Raw genomic sequence first — 23,017 nt, forward strand, 5'->3', positions numbered from 1 at the left:
TCTGGAACGAATTAAGTTCGTAACCGGAGGTACCACTGTACTGGAAAAGTCTGAAACAGAGATGAGGAACCTGTGGCCCTCCATATGTTGCTGAGCTCTAACAATATCTGGAGGGTCACAGATTTTTTATCCCTGGTCTAAAGTAAGGGTTAGAAGGGATGAGCAGAAAGCTTGAGGCTATGCTGCCCTAGATAGAATCTAGACAGAAACCACATAGGTAGAAATTCATTCCGTGCAGACAATTGTGTAAATTTGTGTACTTTGTTATATGTGATAGACACATTTGTCTTTATTTCTTCAGGGTAGAAGTTGGTGGCAAGCTGTATTTGTTCGTTGCTTACCACATTTGCACCTTATGAGATTACAAATGTGACTATCTCACACCGGATGAATTATTCACACAGTTCTAGAGAAGAGACTTCCATCTAGGAAATGTCATCTTGTGAGAAACAGCCCTGGAAAAGGGTGGGGAAACATTATCATTAAAGAGATTTAAGGATGCAGGGGGGGGGATCAGATTGAAATGGATTTAAGACATGTAAACACTTCAAGCATCTAATGCTTTAAGCACATACTGGACAGATTTAAAAGGCATTAGTGGTCTAATTGGGATACTTCAAAACTAATGTCCCTGCCTTTTAAAAACAAGCAAACAAACAAACTTGCTAATGTCAAAGATTTGTGTGCAGTAAAAATCAGCTGTCATATGAAATTGCTGAGTGTGTGAAATACATACATAGAAAATACCCTGATGTGCAATTTTTTGTGACAGTACTTAGATTAAAATATAAATTTAAGTACTACAGTTTATTTGTGATGTATTAAATTGATAATATTGGACATCTAAACGCTTGAATCTGTTCTTTGTGAATAACCTGAATCAGGGGACTGATTTCATTTTCTTAGGGGCTAGACTGCATTGGCATTGTCTAAAAAGACACAAGGGATATGCAGTCTATGGCCCAGGGCTGCTTGACTTGTCAGGATGCCCTTTTCACTGAAGCACACACACAGAGACAGGCTTGGTTTAGATAGTACAAATGAAATGTGATTGGCTTTATATAGATGGTAACATTGTGGAGAAGACAGTACAGATTTCCTCATTGTTTCTGGCATGAGGAAAGACCAGCACTACCTGGGAGGCTCAGGAAAGTGGACTTGGTATCATAACCCTCTGCAGAACTTCCCATGTGCTGTTGTCTGCCTCTTTTGGAGGAGTGAGGTGAGCCACCTATGAACCACCTAGTCTTGTGGGTGGGAAGACCCAGCTTTCTCTGAACTGTGTTTAAGCCAGGCTGCCGGAGGAGTTTGGATTTGCTATCCCGCTTTATCACTACCCTAAGGAGTCTCAAAGCGGCTTACAATCCCCTTTTCCTTCCTTCTTCACAACAAACACTCTGTGAAGTGAGTGAGGCTGAGAGACTTCAGAGAAGTGTGACTAGCCCAAGGTCACCCAGCAGCTGCATGTGGAGGAGCAGGGATGCGAACCCGGTTCACCAGATTACAAGTCCGCCACTCTTAACCACTACACCACACTGGCTGGGCATGGCTCACATTTTAATTTAATTTAGTTTACCGTAGTTTAGTTTAGTTTTTGTTGCTTAACTTTGGTTTTGCTTTATGTATTATTTCTTTCTGGTAATGAACTTATTATACGTTTGTTGGATTACTTTTGTTTTATTTGAATTTATTGAAAGGTTTTGCAACTTTTTTTCCAAATATTTTGATAATAAGTTGAGATGGTTGGGCGATACTTTGAGCATAGGAAGAGTCTGCTGGTCCTAGCATCCTGTTCTCACAGTTGCCAGCCCAATGGCAATAGGAAGGCCAAAAGCAAACCCTGAGTGCAACAGCACTCTACCCATTTGTGATTCCCAGCAACTGGTATACTGCTTCCAACAGTGGAGGTAGAAAGAACATAGCCATCATGGGCACAAATTCCTTTGGAGAAGTGACATACAGTGGTACCTTGGAAGTTGAACAGAATCCGTTCCGGAAGTCAATTCGACTTCCAAAATGGTTGGAAACAGTGGAAGTTGCATTGGACGTTCGGGTTCCAAAGAATGTTTGCAAACCGGAACACTCACTTCCGAGTTTGTGGCGTTTGGGAGCTGAAACATTTGACTCGCAAAGGTGTTCACGAACCAGAGTATGACTGTATAACTAAACTTAAACTAGTAGCCTGCTTTCAAGTACTGTACATTAATTGACTTTAAATATTAAGTTTATACTATTGAGGTTGCAGGATAGTTTATACTTATGGTTAGCAACCTATTCTTGAGCATGAATTTACTGATGAATTTACCAATTAAAGCACAGTTAAGAAGTCAAGAAACAAATATTTCTTCTACTAAATTCAATGGCTTCTCAGGAAATATTGCCTGAACTGTCTCGGGCAGAATGCGCCAAATGCCAGTTTCTGGAAATCACAAATGGATAGAGTACTGTTGCACTCAGCTCTTGCTTGTGTACAGGATTCTGGACTAGATCAACCAGTGGCTTGATACACTAGGCTCTTCCTATGTTCTTATGTTAGGATAGTAGCTTTGGCAAGAACAGCTAAAATAATATCTTGCCATGCCCCTTGTGTACATGATGTAATCTCCAATTTAGTAAATTTGATTTATTGGAAGTAATAGATTCTGCATACTTGACAGAAATTTCCATCATCTGTTAGTCTTTCATCAAGCAAGATGAGTAGAATTCCTGACTTCTAAGTATAGAAGATCATAAACTTTTAAGATAAAATATGAATATATGACAATGGGATATAAATCCATACTGCTACAAAAATAACTGCAACTTAATCTATGCTCTTGCTTTGCATCCTGATTTTTTACTATTCATTTTTAAATTAACCCAGAATGCTTAGCAGGCTTCTGAATATCAAATTACAGAAAATTTGTCTTTTTGCATTTGAAAATAGAATGAATAGGGTAGGTGTCTATCTCTATTGGTGTTGATATTTATATTTCATATGAATAAATGCATTTGACTGTCTGTTTTGGCTGCTGTTGGAAATGTACTATGTTGGTTCTCAAATTATGCTACTATACAGTTGTTTTGCACAGCTGTTTAATACTGATTTATAACAATATTATTTTAAAAATAATTGTTCAGATACTAACTTATTATTTGGAGTATCAGTACTCTGAATTCCATTCAGTTGCTTATGTTGTAGGAGTTGTGCCTACAACACATGTTAATCTCTGTGGCTAATTTCTTTTGGTTTTAAGGCAGGAAGTGGCTCACCACTGTGGTGAATATTTAGCTGCAGCCTGTGTGTAGACTAGAGTTAGGTGACAAACTCAAATGTTCTTCAAAAGTCAGTACAGTTCAGTTGAAAATGCAGAGCTTAGCTTCCTTATTGAATGTACAGTGGTACCTCTGGTTGCAAACGGGATCCGTTCCAGAGCCCCGTTCAGAACCTGAACAGCGCGTATCCCGAAGCGCCGTGTCTGCGCATGTGTGTGATGTGATCCGGTGCTTATGCGCAAAGCGCGATTCGGCGCTTCTGCGCATGTGCGAACTGCCAAACCCGGAAGTAATCCGTTCCGGTACTTCCGGGTTTGGCCCGTTCATATCCTGTGATGAACGCAACCCGCAGCGATCGTAACCAGAGGTATGACTATAATTATAAATAACAGAAAATTACAGTTAAAATAACAGCACATTGCCTAATAAATAACAATACTGTAGATGAAAATTAATTGAGCCTGATTGGCCAAAGATCTAAAATGCTTAAAAAGTACTGGTAGGTAGTAAGTAGATGAATGGACTTAATTGTCAACACAGCCTGCAAATTAGATATTAGTGGAAGTTTTTAAGGAGCCAGTATTTGTCTGTTCAGGGGCTAGTTCTCTATAGTAATCTCTTAGCGTTGACTAATTATTTGGGTCTTTGAAACTGCAACGAAAGCGTATTGTTGTTAACCATTATGTAGAGCAGGGGTGTCAAACTCAAATTCATCGGGGGCCGCATCAGCAGTTTGGTCAACCTCAAAGGGCCGGTTGTATCCGTAGGACTATGTGTCAACTCTTTATTATCATAAATTATTGTCACTGCATTCAATTATGACTGTTTTTTGTAATAATGTCGCGCGTGCGCACTCCGTCACTGGGCTCCTGCTGCTGCTGCTGCTTCCGCAGCGACTTTGCGAGCCCTCTGAGTGAAAATGCGGCTTGGGGGGGCTGCCGTGCGCGATTGGCAGCTGCCCCCAAGCCGCCTTTTCATCCGGCGGGCTCGCAGCATCGCTGCTGATAGCGGCAGCAGAGCGACAGCAGCGGCGGGAGCCCAGCGACGGAGTGCGCACGCACGACATTTTGCGCGTGCGCACTCAGTCCTGACGTTGCGTCGTGACGTCACGACGCCCCGCCCCCAGGGGGAGCGCCTCCTCCGCACTGCCGCCCCAGGCGGCGCGGAGACTCCCTCCGCCCCTGCGGCCGGCGGCGGCTACATGGGCCACATGATGAGATCTGGCGGGCCGGATTCGGCCCGCAGGCCTTGTGTTTGACACCCGTGATGTAGAGCTTCACGTTAGGGTTGTCCTAGTCATTGATAAGACATTGAAGGGGAATTGAGCTTCCATTTGTCCAGAGCTGCCTTAACATAAGCACTCCAAACAGGAGTGTAATAAAAATGGTTTCCGTTGTGGTTTGCACAGAAACTTGAAATAAGTGCTGGTGGTTTGTTGATTGCATACTTTGACTTCATTACTATGAGGAATATTTTAAAACAATGTTAAAGCATATGTGTTTGATGTTTCTTAGTTGAATTCTGTCATGGTTAAAGAGTTCTCTTTCCCCTAATATGCCATAATTAAAACTTGCGGTTACATAAAAGTTTTGTCAGACAAGAGTGTTTCCATTACCTCTGCAAATCTAGCAGTGTGAGAGGAATATTCCAACACCATTGTAGAATATGTGTGATAGAATTTGTAGACAAGTTGATTTGTTCCTATTAAAATATAGGTGCTGAGTATGATTTCCCCCTCTCTTTAGGGCAGGGGTTAATGGGTTGTTTTTATTTTGATTATATATTTTGATTTTGTTCTGTGAACTGCCCTGAGACCTCCCGGGTTTAGGGCGGTATATAAATTCAATTAATAATAATAATAATAACAATTTTAAGTCACAACACCTTAATGTTTTACAATGCCTCTTAACATTTAATATCCCTAGACTATTAAACTGAAAATTACTTCTTAATTCACACATGTGTTACTTTAGACGATATAAGTTAGTTGTGCTATTAGAATTTTGAAAAGGAAAGAGTATTAATCTGGAGAGAGTCTTAATTTCCTAGAGCAGACTTGTAAATAGCCAAGTGCTTGGATGCCTGCAGCAAGTGAAATTTGTCTGCATGACGTAAGACAAGTTTGAATTTCTTCTAGTCATAAAAATGCACTAGCTGTCTCTTCTTCTCTTTCTTTCTGGAAGACCATCAGCTCTGAAGAAAATAAGACCCTGTTCACCGTTGGGGGGAGTGGGGGCTTGGACTGTGTATATATGCGGTCTCTGTAGAAGAATTCAAATCCCTGTTGAGTTTGCATTGTACACCTCTCTCCCACTCTCTATGATGTGCAACTAAGCTGTGGTCGCTGCCTGATTAGTCCCACTTAAGATTGTATGATTGTGTCTCAGCAGGGGACACCCCCATTCTTCAGCCCGGACATTTTTATGTGCTGTAAGCCACCCAGAGTGGCTGGGGAAACCCAACCAGATGGGTGGGGAATAATAATAATAATAATAATAATAATAATAATAATAATAATAATAATAATTTCCCCCACCCCATTACAGTTCTCCCATTACAACCTTTGCATTCAGACTTGGACTCTACTGCAACAATTCCAACTATCACTTAATAGTATTTTTTCAGCAGTCCTGTCCCCATCCCCCTAAACCAGATGGCTGCTTGGGATAAACCATCTACTTGGCTGAGATTACACCTGTCTGCTATCATTGGTTGTATTGTGAACACTGCTCACTTCATAGAGATTGTGCAGCCATTTCCCCCCAGGTCCTGCAAACATGTGGATTCTGCTCTCATTTGAGTCTTATTTTCTCTGCACAACCTTCTGTATTCAATGTTACGCTGTCCATATGTTGTTGGACTGTATCTCCCATCAGACCCAGCCAGCATGGTCAGTGATGATGGGATGGGAGTTTATACTCTAGACCAGGGTTCCCCAAACTAAGGCCCGGTGCCCGGATGCGGCCCAATCGCCTTCTCAATCCTGCCTGTGGATGGTCCAGGAATCAGCATGTTTTTACATAAGTAGAATGAGTCTTTTTATTTAAAATGCATCTCTGGGTTATTTGTGGGGCCTGCCTGGTGTTTTTACATGAGTAGAATGTGTGCTTTTATTTAAAATGCATCTCTGGGTTATTTGTGGGGCATAGGAATTCGTTCATTCCCCCCCCCCAAAAAAAAATATAGTCCGGCCCCCCACAAGATCTGAGGGACAGTAGACTGGCCCCCTGCTGAAAAAGTTTGCTGACCCCTAGTCTAGACAATATCTAGAGGGCACCATATTGACTTCCCCTGCTGTTCTGTCCTAAGCAAGGTTCCTGCCTGGGGGGATGAGGATGTAGCTAGACTAGGGTGTATGCTAAGCACAAATTCCAGGGATCCAGGGTCATATACTGCAAGCCCCAGGTCAGGGTCAAGTAAACAAAGGTCTAGCAACAGGTCAGGTGCCAGCAAGACAAAGTCAGATAAAGGAGGGAAGGATCCAGAGAAGTAAAGTTAGGCAAAACGGAGGTTTAGGTTGAAATGCAAACAAGCTGGGTAGCACCCTAGATAGCTCCAAGTGGCACCTGGGCAGGAAGCCAAACAAGGCAAACTTAAATGTTGTTTTAACACCAGCAACTGAGCCTTAAATGGGAATGCACATTCCTCTAAGTAGCTAGCTCCACTCATGATGAGTGGAGCTTCTGTTCTTAAAGGAACATACCAGTAGCCTGTTTTAGCAATCACTGACTGGCAATGTAGAAGAGGCCGGGGTTCTTTGTGGCCTCTGAGCTGAAGTTACTGGAATCTGAGGAAGGCTATGTGCCTTTCTATGTGCCTGCGGAGGCACATATGTCAAAGACTGGTTCTATGGGTAAATCCTATTCCCAGTCCATTATGTCTTCTGTATCCATTGTCTTTCCCCCCAAGGATGTGGCATTAGAGCTGTCAGAAATGCCAACTGCATTAAGAATTTTTGTTTGGAATAAAACAGCATTGCATACTGACTCTCATAGTTCATTGATGGCCTTAAAGTCATTTACCTTATTTATGCTTTTTGTTCTTTAGTAGTTGGGGGCACTTCAGTCTCCCCATTTTCAGGTTTTGTTGGATACCCAGGTATGTTGGCATCAGGGGCAATGATCCAGTTGACCAGGCTGCCAAGATGGCAAGCTGCCTTGTTTTAAATCATAAAAATGTACCACCAAGAGGCTTTCTTTGTATTCATTCATCTATTCATTGCATTTGTATTCTTTATCACCACCTCCCATTTTTAAGCCCATTTTAAAGACTGGTGGCAAGAGCTGTGGGAAGACCAGACAAACTGTAAGTTTTGAAAGCTGAGACCTGTACTTCAGTTGTGGTTAGCCACCTTACTTAAGAGCTGATGGAAGAAAGTTGTCTTGACAGTACAGTGGTACCTCGGGTTAAGAACTTAATTCGTTCTGGAGGTCTGTTCTTAATCTGGAACTGTTCTTAACCTGAGGTACCACTTTAGCTAATGGGGCCTCCCGCTGCCGCCATGCCACTGCTGCGTAATTTCTGTTCTCGTCCTGAAGCAAAGTTCTTAACCCAAGGTACTATTTCTGAGTTAGTGGAGTCTGTAACCTGAAGCATCTGTAACCTGAAGTGTCTGTAACCCAAGGTACCACTGTACCAGGTTTGAGAGCTGCCAGACTGCTCCTCCAAATGCCACCTGGATGGTCCTTAGGCAGCATGGTGGAGGCAAACACCAGTGGGGGAAAGTGGAAGAGAGAGGCTGCATTAGACACTCAGAAGCACAAAGGGGGAGGGGGAAAGACAGCTCAAAATAGTACTGTAAATTGATTTTTTCAAAATAGCAAAATATGCTTTTAGCATAGTTAAATGCCAAGCCTTTTTGGTAAGACATTCAGGTCTCTTTCTGGATCTCTCTGAGCGTTCTATCTAGCCTTTACCTGAAAAACAGAGAGAGCCAGGCAGGGCAACTGTTGCATGTAGCTTTCCATGCCTTCTCAGTCCTAAAAGGGTAAGGGCTTAGGCCAGGGGTCAGCAAACTTTTTCAGCAGGGGGGCGGTCCACTGTCCCTCAGACCTTGGGGGCCGGACTATATTTTGGAAAAAAATATGAACAAATTCCTATGCCCCACAAATAACCCAGAGATGCATTTTAAATAAAAGCACACATTCTACTCATGTAAAAACACGCTGATTCCCGGGCCATCCGCGGGCCGGATTGAGAAGGTGATTGGGCCGCATCCGGACCCCAGGCCTTAGTTTGGAGACCCCTCGCTTAGGCACTACGAAGTGCCTTGACAGCTCAGCTGCACTCACTTCATTCTTGTGAAAGATGCAAGGGGAAGAAGAGAGGGAGGAGGGGTTGCAACTTAGGCAAGTGGGATGGGTGATGGGTGAGCATTGCCTCAAATCTTATTTGCAATGCTGCAGATACACTCTGATGCTAACATACCATGGCATTTCATGGGTTTTCGGCTGGGGCACTTTTGTCTAGTGTCACAAATAGAGTGGTGGTGCTATTAGTAAAACAAATCCCTAACTAAAGAAAAGGCTTCATTGTGCAGATATTTCATTGAACTGGAGTGTTAAAAGAGCGGTCTTTGTTCACACAGAGAAAAACTTGTAAACACAGATTTAAAATACCTCAGTGGACAATTTAAGAACAAATTAAATTGTTTCCAAGCATGGAAGAATGTATTGCCATGTAAAATCGTACTTGTCAGAATTTGACCACCACCTGCTTTTATTCTTAAATTCTATGCTAGACAGTTTCTCTTTGTAGTCCTATTGGTAAGAACAGAAAATTCACTTGCTAAAGGTTTCTGTTGGATTGATCCTTGCCCCTCTTAAAGTTTAGGACAACTTTTGTACACTTGTGTGAGTTGGCATTTGGCAAATAGTGCAGTTTCTTTAAGGGAAATAAAGGTCAGTTTGCCTGGGGAAAAGTCACTGTTGAATTTATCTTAATGCAGCCAGTATTTTCAGGTGTACACAATTATTTTCCATATATTCATTAAACATTTTCAAATCTTCTTTAAACATATGTTCTTGTTCTCTTATTCTATATGTTAAGTCTGCAAGTCGTGCATATTCTGTCAACTTAAATTGCCAACCTTCTTTGGTTGGGACCTTGCTCATTTTCCATTTTTGGGCTAACAAAACATGGGCCGCAGTTGTTGCATACATAAATAACCCTTTCTGACACCTGGGAATTTCAGAAAGGACTCTGTTTTTTGGGGGAAAGTAATTCTAAACATTTTTTTTCAATTCAGTATAAATAATTTCCCCATGCTCTTTTACCCCTTTACATGCCCAAACAAAGTGAACATTATTTGTTGCTTTCATCACCTTGTTATAGGCATGACCATGTGTTTGTAAATGCTTTTGGTCATCTTTGCAATAGAACTTGTTCCATGGCGCTTTATAGCTTCCAGCTCCTCTGGGAACAGGTTGCTTTGCAGCACTGGAGAGGACACGTAGCAGGAGTGATTGCATCAATAGCACCCCCCCCCCCACACACATTTCACTGTTCCAAAATGAGGCTAGGGCCATGATACAATCCTAAGCTTTGTCAACCATAAAATATCCTAGTGCATTAAAGGATCTGTTGATAAGCAATAGCAAAATTGTAGAGAGAGGGGATTGCAATTATTTGCCTCACTTTGACAAAGTTAACGGGTTAAAGCAGGGGCATTAAGGAAAATGGGCTGTAGCCCCTCAAAAATAAATAAATGCCTGCTATTAAGATGGTTGCAGAATACAGTTTCAGTTGCATCTGATGAACTTGGTGCTTTAGAAACAAATAACCAGATGGTCAGCTTTTCTGTTTTCATCCAAATGGACTCCTGACTGTTTTCACGCTGAATCATATTTCTGCTGTTGCCAAAACTGATTTCACTGGTTACTTTAAAAAGCAAATTACTAGCTTTGAGTTGAAAGATGACCACACGTTTGGCTTGCCGTTGACTCTAGAAATGCTGCTCTTGCTAAAAATGTTGGAGTGCTGATTTATTGACTGCATTCACTTGGCACTGTTTGGAATAATAGATACGGGAAGGGAGGATGTAACCTTTGCTGGTTTTGAAGATTAGCTGGTATTCCCTTAAGTTAAGTTATGAATAGCTCACAGCTTCTTTTCCCTCATATTTTCTTTTCTGTTACTTGAAGCAGAACAAACCATGGCACGAGGCACATGGCTAGTCATGAGATACATAGTACAAAGAGGAGGAGGTTCTCCTGCCGGCTATATAGGGATGGGGAATATGTGATGACACTTCAGATGCTCTTGGACTTCAGTTCTTAGAAGCCTCAGCCCCGTGAACTATACACTTTGTTTTATTCAGTCTTTGAATTGTTGCTTGATTTGAATACAGGACATTGGGGAGATTTAGTTAGATGCAGCAAACTGGCTATCGGGCATCCGTTAAATATTTCACTTGGTACAGGGTGACCTGGCATAATGCTACATAATATGCTCCATGGTACATCATGCTAAGCCAAGCCGTGCCTTATACTCCAAACAAGCAAACATTGGCATTTCCAGGAGGAAGATCACAGCCACTGTACTCATCTCATTCCCTGGTTGCTGTGCTACCTGGCATTAAGCCATAGTTTGACTTCACATCTGATCCTGGACTCCTGCTTTTATCTTATTTGGAGAAAAACCAATCACTAATCAGGGTTTGCATGTAACAAAAAGCCAAACCACGCAGCAGCATAACCAAGGAAAGGCACTCAAGCAGTTACAATCTTCCCTCCAGAATCCTGGTTATTTGCTTGTTTGCACGAAGCCTGGTTTGGCTTCCCATATGTGCAAGTGAAGCCAGTATCTTGTGAATATTGTATAGAAAATGCTGATTAGGTATTCTGGAAGAAACCGCTTTTGAGTTCACTGAATTAGGAAGGGTAAGAGTGGTAAATTGATGGATTTTCCTGTCCCTTTCCCTGTATTTATTATATTTGCAGTGGTCATGGTAATCTATGTTAAGACTAAAACCAGGGTCCAGTATTTCATTCATATTGGTCAATTTTGGTATAAAAGAACGTGTCCAAAAAGGGCACAAGAAATATCTCCAGACATTTGGGCACCTAAAAATCTGTTGTGGGCAGGATATCCGCCATAGTGCACCACAATAATAATAATATACCGCCCTATACCTGGAGGTCTCAAGGTGGTTCACAGAACAAGATCAACATAAAACGCCACAATATGTATAATCAGTGCTTTTTTTCTAAAAAAATGTTTAGGGGTACTCTCATTTTCTTACTCATATTGAAATACTGCCCCTCAATGAGACCAAACTTAGATTCACAAAATGTGTAGTGCTCTGCGTACCCCCAGAAAAAGCACTGTATATAATAAAAATGCCCCAATTTACATTTATATGTAAATACTGCTCTCTCCAAGGTCCCTGGGTGACTTTTCCATGCCATTAATCTGTACAATGGATGGGAAGGGGGTGGTGGAAGAAGAGATACCAGACATGAATGTACTCTGTGCATTGGCCCAAGGTGTGGGAAGGTTCAAAGAGAGAATGTCAGCTGTTACCTCAAAGTTGTTCATATGAAAATGTTGCATTTCTGATTATTCTGCTTTTCTCCTTTAGTCAACAGATAAGCAACGGGCCCTAGAAGAAACCAAAGCATATACAACACAGTCTTTAGCTAGTGTAGCCTATTTGATCAACACCTTGGCCAACAATGTTCTACAGATGCTGGATATCCAGGCATCCCAGCTTAGGCGTATGGAATCTTCAATCAACCACATTTCGCAAGTGAGAAAACTTGTTCTTTATGTTTGCTTTGTTTGTATCAAGCACCTAGTGTGGTACAGTGGATAGGATGGGACCCGGATCATAGGGGGGATCCGAATTCAGTCCACTAAATGCATTTGATGACCTTGGACAAATCAGCATCTTAACAAGGTGGTTGTGAGGATGAAATAGTACAACCTTCATGTGGTAGAAGGTTTGGAGACTCATAGAGATGTTGCCACAGATGAAACTTGAAAAGAATTTGGCTTATCAGTATGATCCAGAAAAAAACTACCTTACTGCAGTTTGCAGTAGCAGGTCAAACTTTCTTAAAAAGTAAGATGACTTGTTTATTTTTGCCTTCAAATGGTTTTTATAATGACGACATTTTAGGGAATAACGCTAGTAGATTGGGAAAAATCCAGGTGGTGTGCATTTCTCCCCTTTTCTCCTGTTACCTTGACTTTTGTTAGTTTAAAATCTTGGATCTTCTTTCTAAAATTTGTAATTTTGATATGCATTATTAATGCAGGCAAGGGTAGTATGGAGAAAATCAATTACTCCTTTTAAAATATGATAAATGTTTGTCCTAGAGCTTTTAAAAAAACCCCAACAACTTCATTGTGAAATCTCAGTTCCACTTGCTTAACGCTGAATAGGAAAATTTCTTCATAGCCTGCATGTAAAGATCTTTGATTGGAGCAGACCTTGCTGTCTCTGTTATAAAACAGTATATGCATAATGGGACATGACTCATGAAGGATCCTAGCTGGGCTACATGAAGATTTCCAGTGTAACATGAATATACACTGATTATTATGAGTTAGTGAAGGTTAAAAGATTTGAATGTAATTTGTGATTGTGCACTGTAGGTCCCAGTTTTCAGAATGAGTGTTTTGTTTTTGTTTTCTGGGTACCCCTACTCTGAAAAAAATAAATTAAAACAATAATTCAGGCCAGCTGAAAACTATCAACTCATTCCTGCAAAATGTAGGAAACACTGAAGTGGTATGGTTTTAGTAGAGGAGAGTTATGTTTATAAAATTTGCTAGAATGTGCAATGTATTAATAGTTTAAAGCAAGCTAATAGAGCTTTAATGATATTTGAAAAGCAGGTTTTGAAAATTGAAACATTAAAATATTTTTTTGATAGCACTTGTGTAGAGAATAATTTCTTTTCCTTGGTGGTTTTTTAATGAGCTTTTAAAAGACTCTTATGATAAGTTCATCAGAATAGAAGTCTGTACATGACTGGATAAAGACAGTATTGTTTTTCCTTTTTTGCTCATTTAAAAGATGTATGGCAGTTGCATGTTATTTTTCTTCACTTTCTAATCTGACTTGCCAGTTTCCTAAATGATCAATTGTGCCAATGGCTTTCCCATTTGACCTCCTAGTGAAAGTTGATCTATTGGATCCTGCAGGAAGCAAAGGCAGCAAAAACTTTTCAAGGGAGAGCCTGGGGGTTAAGCCCCATTCATGTTTTTTTGCATGATGCCATGTTGCAGAATGAGGTCAGGGAATGTCACCAGGTGAGACCCTCGTCTCCATCTCCCACAATGCAACCTGTTGCAAAGCAAAGTTGTAATTGTTTGCTTGCTCAGCCGAGTCTTTCCTAGAAATGTTTGGAATGGCCTTTGATGGTAGCAGCATAACTGTAACCATTTGTATAACATAAGAGGAGATAGCTTTACAGAAGGAATCTCCTGGGATCCTAGAGCCTGGTTCTGCTGGTCTACTACTTCTTCCTGTAAGAACATTGAGGCATGAGCAGTATGTGTGGTTCATGTTTCTGGAAGTGACATCTCTGCCAGGACATCTGCTCAAGCTACTTTTTCTAACAAGAAAATTAAAGCTGACATTTTGGGAAAATGTTTATAGTGAGGATGGTAGTGACCACAACAATATATGCCATCTATCGGGCGTCAGAAGCATCAAAGGCTAGCTTTTAAGTCTTGCTATGTTTACATACTTACCGTAATTTTCCATGTATAAGACGCCCACATGTATAAGACACCCCCTATTTTTGGGTACTCCAAATTAATAAAACACCCCTCAGCACTACCCATGTACAAGACGAGCCCCAATTTTAAACCTAATTTTTGGGTAAAAAAACCTAGTCTTATACTGTACATGGGAAAATATGGTATATAGCATTAATAGGATGTTTTTATGGTAACATTCCTACTTAATTCAGACATTTTGGATTCCCCCATCCCATTTAGGCAAATATGAAAATACTGTACAGTTTTATCTGTATAATCCAAAAATTCTGATATTAAATGAGAATAAATATAAATTATATTGGAACTTAGGGGAAAATTAGAGATATAGTAATGACACCGACTAGCTTGCTTAATGTGTCTTAAATAAATGCATTTTACCAATCATTAATCTCTAATATTTTAATTCTTTTATGCTTGCAGACAGTTGACATACATAAAGAAAAAGTGGCCAGAAGAGAAATTGGCATCTTGACCACAAATAAAAACACTTCAAGAACCCACAAAATCATTGCACCAGCCAACCTGGAGAGACCAGTTCGCTACATTAGAAAACCTATTGATTATACAATCCTAGATGACATTGGACATGGGGTGAAGGTAAGTGTTAATGTGGAATAATTCTGATTTCTGAGTCTCCCTGTATGTTTTCAGAATGCAAAGATTTGTATGTAGGACTCCTTCCTTCTCCCAAACGGCAGCATGGTCATCCTTACTGATCTCCTATTATTCCTTCTGTAGCTCTGTCTTTAAAAAAACAAAAACCCCAGCCTCCCTGCTTTTCTGGCTGCTTGTGATATCTGTATTTTGAGAAATGGGTAGAAGGCTTTCAACATGGGAAAGAAAGCATTTGGTGCCATTCCCTTCATTTGGATTTGGTTGTCAAACAGTACTTTTGTGACAACAGGGTATGTCCCTCTCCCTTTTCTTTTTGCATGTCCCAGATGCTGTCATGACCCAGATAAAATGCCACCATGTGTGTGGCACTGGCCTCCTCCAAGATCAAATACAATTTCCAGATTCGCATGATATGCAAAATCTAGGGACTAGCTTTCTGTGTGTCTGTACTGGGAATTTTTAAATCATGAAAATAAATAAGTGATAGTTAGTTTTCAGCCTGCATGTAGCTCTAACAGCCCCTGTAGCTGAGTCTAACATATTGCTGAATTGCGAATCGAGTTACACGTGCAGTTTGTCTGCTTGCTTTGTGCAGATACACATCTGATTGCATGTTCAAATTTTGTTCGGATTCTTGCATGTCTTTTCGTCAAGTACCCTGTCCCTGTGGTATTTTCGCAATTTGTTAGGCATATCTCAATAGTAATGTGAATAAGAATGATTTACAAGGCCTACAGCCATTCATTCAGAACATTTGCAGCAAGATAATGGCATAGTGGCATGCCATTTTATTTATTTCCTTGGGAATTATTTGAGCTTGCAGAGAAATAAATTTGTAGTGCAACCCTAACCATACCTACTCAGAAGTAAGTCCTATTGAATTCCATGGGGCTTACCCCCAGGTAAGTGGGGTGAAGAGTGCAGCCATAGTTACTCATTTGATGGCTCCTGAACTACAGGCATTACAATGCCTGTTTACATTTCAAAAAAGTGGAGATAAATCTCATCAGTGAAGCCATAATGAATGTTTAAGTACACATATATATTCCAACATTCTTCACTTGGAGGCAAGTGTTACTTTAATTAGTTAAGATAACTTCACTGAAAATGCACAATTTTGGAACAAGTACTAGTCTTAAATATTGATGAATTTGAAACCTATTCTATTGCCTTTTAAAATGCATGTATATAAGCTTTTCAGATTCTTACAAAGCTGAAATTGCTGTACCAGTTACACTAATGTTTACCCTTGGAGTGTAGAAAATGTAGTGTCTCTTAGATTTATGGAGTTAACATTCTCTTTTCAGCAGTGTAAATATCAAGGAGACAAGTAGTGCATGCACACTGTATTATCTGAAAGGGAAATTCTGAATAAAAAAAACTTTTGAAGAAGAAAGAAAAATGCATAGACAATAGTTACAGTGTTATACTATCTTTAATCATTAAAGCTTTAAAAATGTGGTAATCAGTTGTAGAGCTCTTTAAGTAGCCGAATAAAACATAATGCTGATATTTAGAGATTTTAGTTCAATTCCACTCTGAATTAGCTGCTCTGCATATTTTTTTTTGTAAAAACATAACATTTAAGAAACCCTTGGTTTTTACAATTATAATAAAAAAGAAATTATTTGTAATCGCTTCATGAACAATCTGGTTTTAAAGATTATTTGGAAAAAAAGTTCTGCGGAGCAATGATATAAACCATGACTATGAAAATCTTTTACAAAAGTTACTTTTTGTTAGCTATAATCTCACAAGCAGAGTGCATAAGCTGGACCCATGACTGGGTTATGAAGCAAAATTGATGAGAAAAAAAATTAAGTTTTGGGTTTTAAATTAATAAATAAAAAATAGTAATGTGTATATTTGATCAAGTAATCTGCAGTGTATGCAGTTCCATGAAACCTCCTTTAATGATGTTAGGTTAAACAGCAGAAGGCTTGTGAGAACATCTATATTGGGTAAAGTTTGTTCACACTCATTGTCTCTGGTATTGAGTGGGAGTTGTGAAATATGCCACACATATAATTAAAAAACCTGAAAATTATTATTTATCAATTGATTAAAATTTGTACATGCAGTAGTAAGATTTGCATCATATTACTCTAAATAATTTTTTTAACTTAGTCCATGTAGAAATAAGATGTTGTTTGGCAGAGGTTGTTTCATGGGCGGGTTAATAGTGGCTCTCTAGCTGTCTCTCATGAAATAGTGTTTGAAACATTGAGTGTTGACCTTGGAGTTAATAGTGTCTTAAGATAGTGGCTTTATAAATTTCATCTCGAAAACCATTACATATTCTGCTTTAATCACTCTTTCTATGATCTACTGATACATTATTTTGTTGATGCTAAATGCTTAACTTTCTTTTCCCCCCTTCTCTCTTCATATCCTGAAGTTTCAACTAACCTTTCAATGCTTTTCTTCTTTACCTCTTTTATTTGCTTCATTTATGCATTAAGTGGTTGCTTAGATTTAAGGTAAGAAACGACAGGGCTGAATTTCATTCTTATTCTTCAGACTTACATTCGGGGAGAGTGCTAATTTCTGGTGGGTGGGGTGGGAGGGAATACCGCATTGAACACCATTCTTTGGTCTTAAAACATTTTTTAAAGCATAACAAAATGATGACCATAAGGATTGGATAATTAGCACAGCCCTTGGAATGGATGATTTTCATGATAAAAAAGATACATATTTGTGACCTCTGATCTCCCCCTATGTAATGATCTTTTTATCCTATATATGATGTGATTTGATTACTTTTATGAATAGTGCTTGAATTTGCAAGCTTGCCTGTTTTGAAAAATCAAAAGTAATGTGGGGCATGATTCTTTTTTTTTTTTTTAAATGAAAAAGTGATGTTTACCAGTTAGCCATTTACAGCCCACTTCTGGGACTGCCAAACCTGCTAGGAAATACATATATTATTTACGTTAGACTGTTATTGCAAGACAGTACACTGGCACAAATAGCTATGCTCAAATAAAAAACGTAAACTATATTGTGAAACTGCCCTTATTTACATTCATTCCCCCACACTTTGTAGCTTTGAACAGTATTAAGAAGAGCTTAACATTTTTCTCAGTGTTGTCATGCTTGAATACATTCATTCATGTCATGGTGTTTGCAGTCAAAAGTTACAATATAGAAAAAGATGGGCATGCCTAAATTCCATTGGAAATCAATCTGATTGAAATTCTTGATGGTATTTAATCTGTGATCTGACTCTTTTAGAATTGCATCCAAAGACATTTTAAAAATTCATTTACTTTTAAGTGTGCTCAAGGGTTTCCGGCATCCAGTGGGTTTCTGGTTTTTTATTGGAACAACATATTCTTTCCAGTCCTTGACATGTCAGGAATTAGTTGTTGTGCAATTTATCTGGTTTGCCAGCTTGGAAAAGCACATTGCAGATCCCCCTGAGCACATGGAGCTAATTGTGTATCTCCCATTGGAAAAGCAGCGGAAGATTTTGAAATCTGGTTGAAACTAATTAGAAATGTAAAGATCGGGTAATTGATTGTTCACTATGTTTAATTATACTAATAATTAAAATGTAATTTAACATAAGGCAACCTTCTTCAAGTTTGGAAATGTGGAGCTTGCTTTCCGGTGTCATGAGAAACAACTGTGATGGGGAAGAATTAAGCCAAACTTGGGTTTAGGAAATGAAATTATTCCTAACTTGCTCTGCATACTCAAATTATTTCCAGCAGCTTTATATCTTAGCTTAGATGAGAGATTCTTTAAGGATAGGGGGGAAAATAGCTTCTCATACAAATGGATCAACATTGCATAATTCCTCCATCTTAAATATTTCTGCATATGTGTTTACTGCTTTCCAACACCAGTTTAGGAGTTTGAGTGTAGGTGCTCAGCTGGAACTGAACTTGAAGTAGCAAGCAAGCAGCATTTCTTATCCCTTTTTCTGAGGATAGCATTTCATCATTGGTATTCATAGTCATTCAAAGAATGCTATGAAGAATAATTCTCCCTTTTATTTTGTTAAGAGCTGAATTATCATAGAATCATACAGTTGGAAGGGACCACAAGGGTAATATAACCCAGCCCCCTACAGTGCAGGAATCTTTTGCCCAACATGGGGCTCAAACCCATGGAGACCAAGAGTCTGAGCTAGACTGAGTGGAATTATCCATATGAAATTGCTGTTACTTGGAGCATGTGTCTTCAGCACCTATGCTTATTAATTAACCAACCTATAAAATATCCATATCCAGTTTATCTATACTTGGAATCTGCCATCTTCTTTCAGTGATTGGCAGGTATCTGCAGCTAATTTAAAAAGCAGCCAACACTAGAATCATTAATGGATCCCTTAACTATCCCTGGCTCCTAGATGCCTACTTAATATGTTGTCTTGCATTACTTTAAGAATATAATCAGATTTCAGGATGAGCAACCTAGCAGTCTCCAGAAAGTACAGTGGTACCTTGGTTTACAACCATAATCCATTCCAGAGGTCCAGTTGTAAACCAAAACAGGTTGTAACCCAAGGCGCGGTTTTGCCAATGGCCCCCCCATGGTCATAATCCAAAAAAAGGGACACACACTTCTGGGTTTGACGTGGTTGTAATCCAAAGCGGTTGCAAACCAAGGTACCACTGTAGTTAAGAAGCCGTTTAATGGTCTATGGAGGATACTTTTAAGAATGTGTAAGATGCCAGTCTTACTTAGGAGTAAGTACTATTGAACTCAGTGGGACTTGCCACTAAGTACCGGTAACATATGCCGGTAGTGCTACCAATGCATATTGACATAGTTGCATCTGGGATTGTAGTTAACTGAACATAGCTAGAGACAGCATGGTATAGAGTTTTGAACTTGGATCATAGACATCCAAGTTCAAATCTTCACTCAGACACAAAGCTAATTCGCTGTCCTTGGGCCTGTCTAACTCTTTCACCTTCACCGGCTTCGCACAGGGTTCTTGTGAGTATAATATGGGGTAATTTCTGTGTCTGCTGCCCTGAGCTCCTTGAATGGGTGGCATACAATTGTGAGGCAATGATCGAAGGTAATAAAAAACATATCTGATGCAACTGACCATGGTAAGGTGAATCCATTTGTGTGCCCATGCCCTTAACTGGTATAAATTTTGATAAAAGGGGGTGCAATGCAGAAAGGGGCTTCCCATTGATATATTTATTTAATTCCATTTGTGGATCAATAAAAACATTCCACTACTAGGCTGACCGCAGAGGCATACACATTCTGCATTTCCAGTGTTCACCCTCCTCAAATTCTATCATTGACCAGGTAGCCAATATGATGCCCTGCAGATGTTGTGAACTACAGCTCCCATCACCCTGTCCATGCCAGCTGGGGGTTGGAATCTAACAACCCCTGGGGAGTAGCTTCTCAGATGTAGCCATTTTTGTGTGTGCACTGGAGCACATTGTATTGTTTGTCAGGTGTTGCAGTTGAACCAACCCCATGCGCAGACACTTAGTTCCCTTTGCCGGGTTCTTAGTTTTTTGGGGGTGAAGTAGGAAAGTCTCAGCAGTTGTGCAGACCTTTTCCCCTACTCCTCATGCTTGGCCACTTCATTGACTTCCGTGAGAGAAGAGGGGCTGCTATGGAGAAAGGAGCCCTTTCCCTCTGTCCCGGACCCTGGAAGTAGCAGGGTCTGTTGGAAATGTTCCTCCTGCAACCCCACCGTTTACACTACTGCAAAACACCAACTTAAAATCTGCAGGGTATGGTTGAAGACCACTTTGATACCTATCGCTGAAGAATTTGTATTTGCTGCTGCCTACACCACACATACACATTTAGTGAGGAAATGCTGTTTTCATTGTTTCAGCAGCGCTTTCCTCTTTAATAATTCTGCATGACAGGCAAGCAATATTAGATTATTGCGAGCTCTCTCCAAAAGCAGTTGGGTGAAGGAGAGATGATGTTTTGAATTTTAATCAAGGGAAATATAAAAAAACTATAATGGACAAACACTGTTTTCTGTATCCTGAAGCTTCACAGTTCATTCTGAAGATAAATTAAGAACCTCTTCGTTCTCTCCTGTGCTTTCTAGTTATTGAGTTTGGTAAAATACACATATATATTTGGCATACTTAGTTCACTTAAACAATTTTGTAGCTTATTTTTCCTTTCATTGCTTGTTACACCTCTGTCGGCTCTTAGTTTTCTGAACTAAGTAGTAGGGCTGAGTACAAGAAAATGTGGCTATGCATTTTTTGTAAAAGATTCCATCTTTTTGCATCCTCCTTGAGGCTGTCGATTCTTCAATCTTTTCATTTGCACACATTTTTTTTCCTTTTACCCCTAGCTTCTTGCCAATCTGGATACTGTTAAATCAAAGCTATGTAATGAAAATGGCAAACATCTTAGTCATTTCTGGCTTCTAAAATAGCCATGTTAAATCAAATTTGCTTCTCTTCTAATGTCAGGCATATGTGCCACAATCCTGAAACTTTTTTCAGCAATGCTAAGGGTTTGATCATCCCCACAGAAACTTTTGCTTTCTTTTCTTAGAAGTCTAAAATACCTTGTCATTTAACAAGCTGCTTTTGAAAATCCTCGTGTCAAAATCAGTTTGTGTGTTGTGGAGCTGTTATGCTGTAAAACCCAAGCTCCAAACACAACAGGGCTAATAGAAGGGGCATATGGTTCCCTAGATTGCGACCACGGAACTGAAATTGAATATGGTGGGTTTCCTTCCGTCGCACTTGCATCCTAAAATGACACACACCTGATACTGCTTACATTTTGTAATCTATATTAGCTTTTTAAAGGCATGCTTGTTGCAGTGTTCGCATTCATGCTAAAAGTGGCCACATGAGTTTTTCCTCTTTATGTGTACATGCTGAGAATCTGTGGCCAGTCATGGCTCTCTGCTGCATGTACCTGTTGTAGCAGAGTGACTATATCTGCTTCAAAGACAATGGCATACTTTGACTGTGTGAAGTAGCTCTCAATCTATTTTAAGATACTGTAAATTCTTGTTCTAAATGCTGTGATTCTTGTGTGGAAACCCCACAAGGTCACAGAAATTTTCATTGCGCCTCTTGCGGAGGACAAAAGCCCAGTGATTGTGAGTGGTTGAGTCACACACAAACCTAAAAGAAAAATCATGGAATGTACCGTATTTTTCCGTGTATAAGACTAGCCCCCCCGCCCCCCCGCCCCCATGTCAAAAACCAGTGGGCGTCTTATACACTGATAGTGCAGAGGGTGGACTGGCGATTGGTTGTTGCCCCCAAAATAGTCTTGTGTCTATTTTACTAGCTTGCCTTTTAGTGTGTATCGAACCTGGATAAATATTTCCATGCCTAGTAGTGAATCTTGGATATTGTATGTAGAAAATGCAGTGTAGTGATCTTCTCCCAAATTTATCCCGAAGAAAAAGTGAAGGCACGTTATTTAGCTGCATTTATACAACCATTCTGTAACAATCATATGGGCCAGTTATTGGGGACGGACAGACAACTTTTGGATCCAACTTTGAAATTAGAAAACTTAGTTTTCCCAGATTCAAAAATCTTTCAAGGTTGAGGTGTCTTTTCCATAATGCTCTACCTCATGCTCCATGAGGTGGTGGGCGATCCTGTCTTGTAAAAGTGTTTTGCTTTTTAAAACATGAAATTTTAGATTCATAGTCCAGGGATAAGGTAGCTTTCCTAGCAGCATGCATGCATGCATACACACACACACACACACACACACACTCCTTCCATACACAAACACAAGTATTGGTTTTCTCAAGTTTGCGATTTACGCAGAAACAAGCAGTGGATTTTTTTCCTTTTTAAAAAGATCAACCCACCGTGATGCTGATGAACACAAAACATTAAATTATTCATACCTTGCATTTGCAGCATCGTAAATGTAGTTTGTCATCAGCATCTCATGAAACAGATAAAAAAATGGCTACCAATCCTTAAAAAATGAGGTGTTCTACGACAGAAATAACTCTTGGTGATATAATCTTTTTTTAATACGCAAAATGCCACTACTTCCTTTTTTTTAAAAGGCCATGTTTTATTAGGGTGGTGTTGCAAGTGAAGCTTCATTTCATATATGAAGTTGATTTATGGAAGTGCTTAGTGCAGATAGAAAGCGTCCAAATAGATACTTTGAAATTTTATTTCTTTCGGGAAAGACTGCAGTGTTTAGACTATAAAGCTGAAAGACCAGGCTTCCTCAATCTCGGCCCTACAGATGTTTTTGGCCTACAACTCCCATGATCCCTAGCTAGCAAGACCGGTGGTCAGGGATGATGGGAATTGTAGTCTCTAAACATCTGGAGGGCCGAGGTTGAGGAAGCCTGTGAAAGACTGTATGGGACCAGCACAAGCGCCCTTGAATGACAAGATGTAGGTGCAGAAGCAGCAACATTCCCACTGCTACACTGGCTTCTCTTACCTTAGAGCAG

General features: G+C 39.8%; 1 protein-coding gene across 14 annotated transcripts in view; it reads left to right on the forward strand.

The window, feature by feature from the left end:
- Nucleotides 1–23,017, forward strand: part of ABI2 (abl interactor 2) — a 43,768-nt gene that overhangs the window by 7,132 nt on the left and 13,619 nt on the right. For 7 of the 14 annotated variants that reach the window (XM_033169864.1, XM_033169875.1, XM_033169891.1 and 4 more), the window contains exons 2-4: nucleotides 11,837–12,004; nucleotides 14,410–14,586; nucleotides 17,067–17,084. In XM_033169864.1, the coding sequence (XP_033025755.1) occupies nucleotides 11,837–12,004; nucleotides 14,410–14,586; nucleotides 17,067–17,084 (363 nt within the window). The remainder of the gene's footprint in view (nucleotides 1–11,836; nucleotides 12,005–14,409; nucleotides 14,587–17,066; nucleotides 17,085–23,017) is intronic. The other 7 variants (XM_033169907.1, XM_033169915.1, XM_033169884.1 and 4 more) reach the window with 1 other exon arrangement.

Source organism: Lacerta agilis, chromosome 1 (assembly GCF_009819535.1).
Source record: "Lacerta agilis isolate rLacAgi1 chromosome 1, rLacAgi1.pri, whole genome shotgun sequence".
Lineage (NCBI taxonomy): Eukaryota > Metazoa > Chordata > Lepidosauria > Squamata > Lacertidae > Lacerta > Lacerta agilis.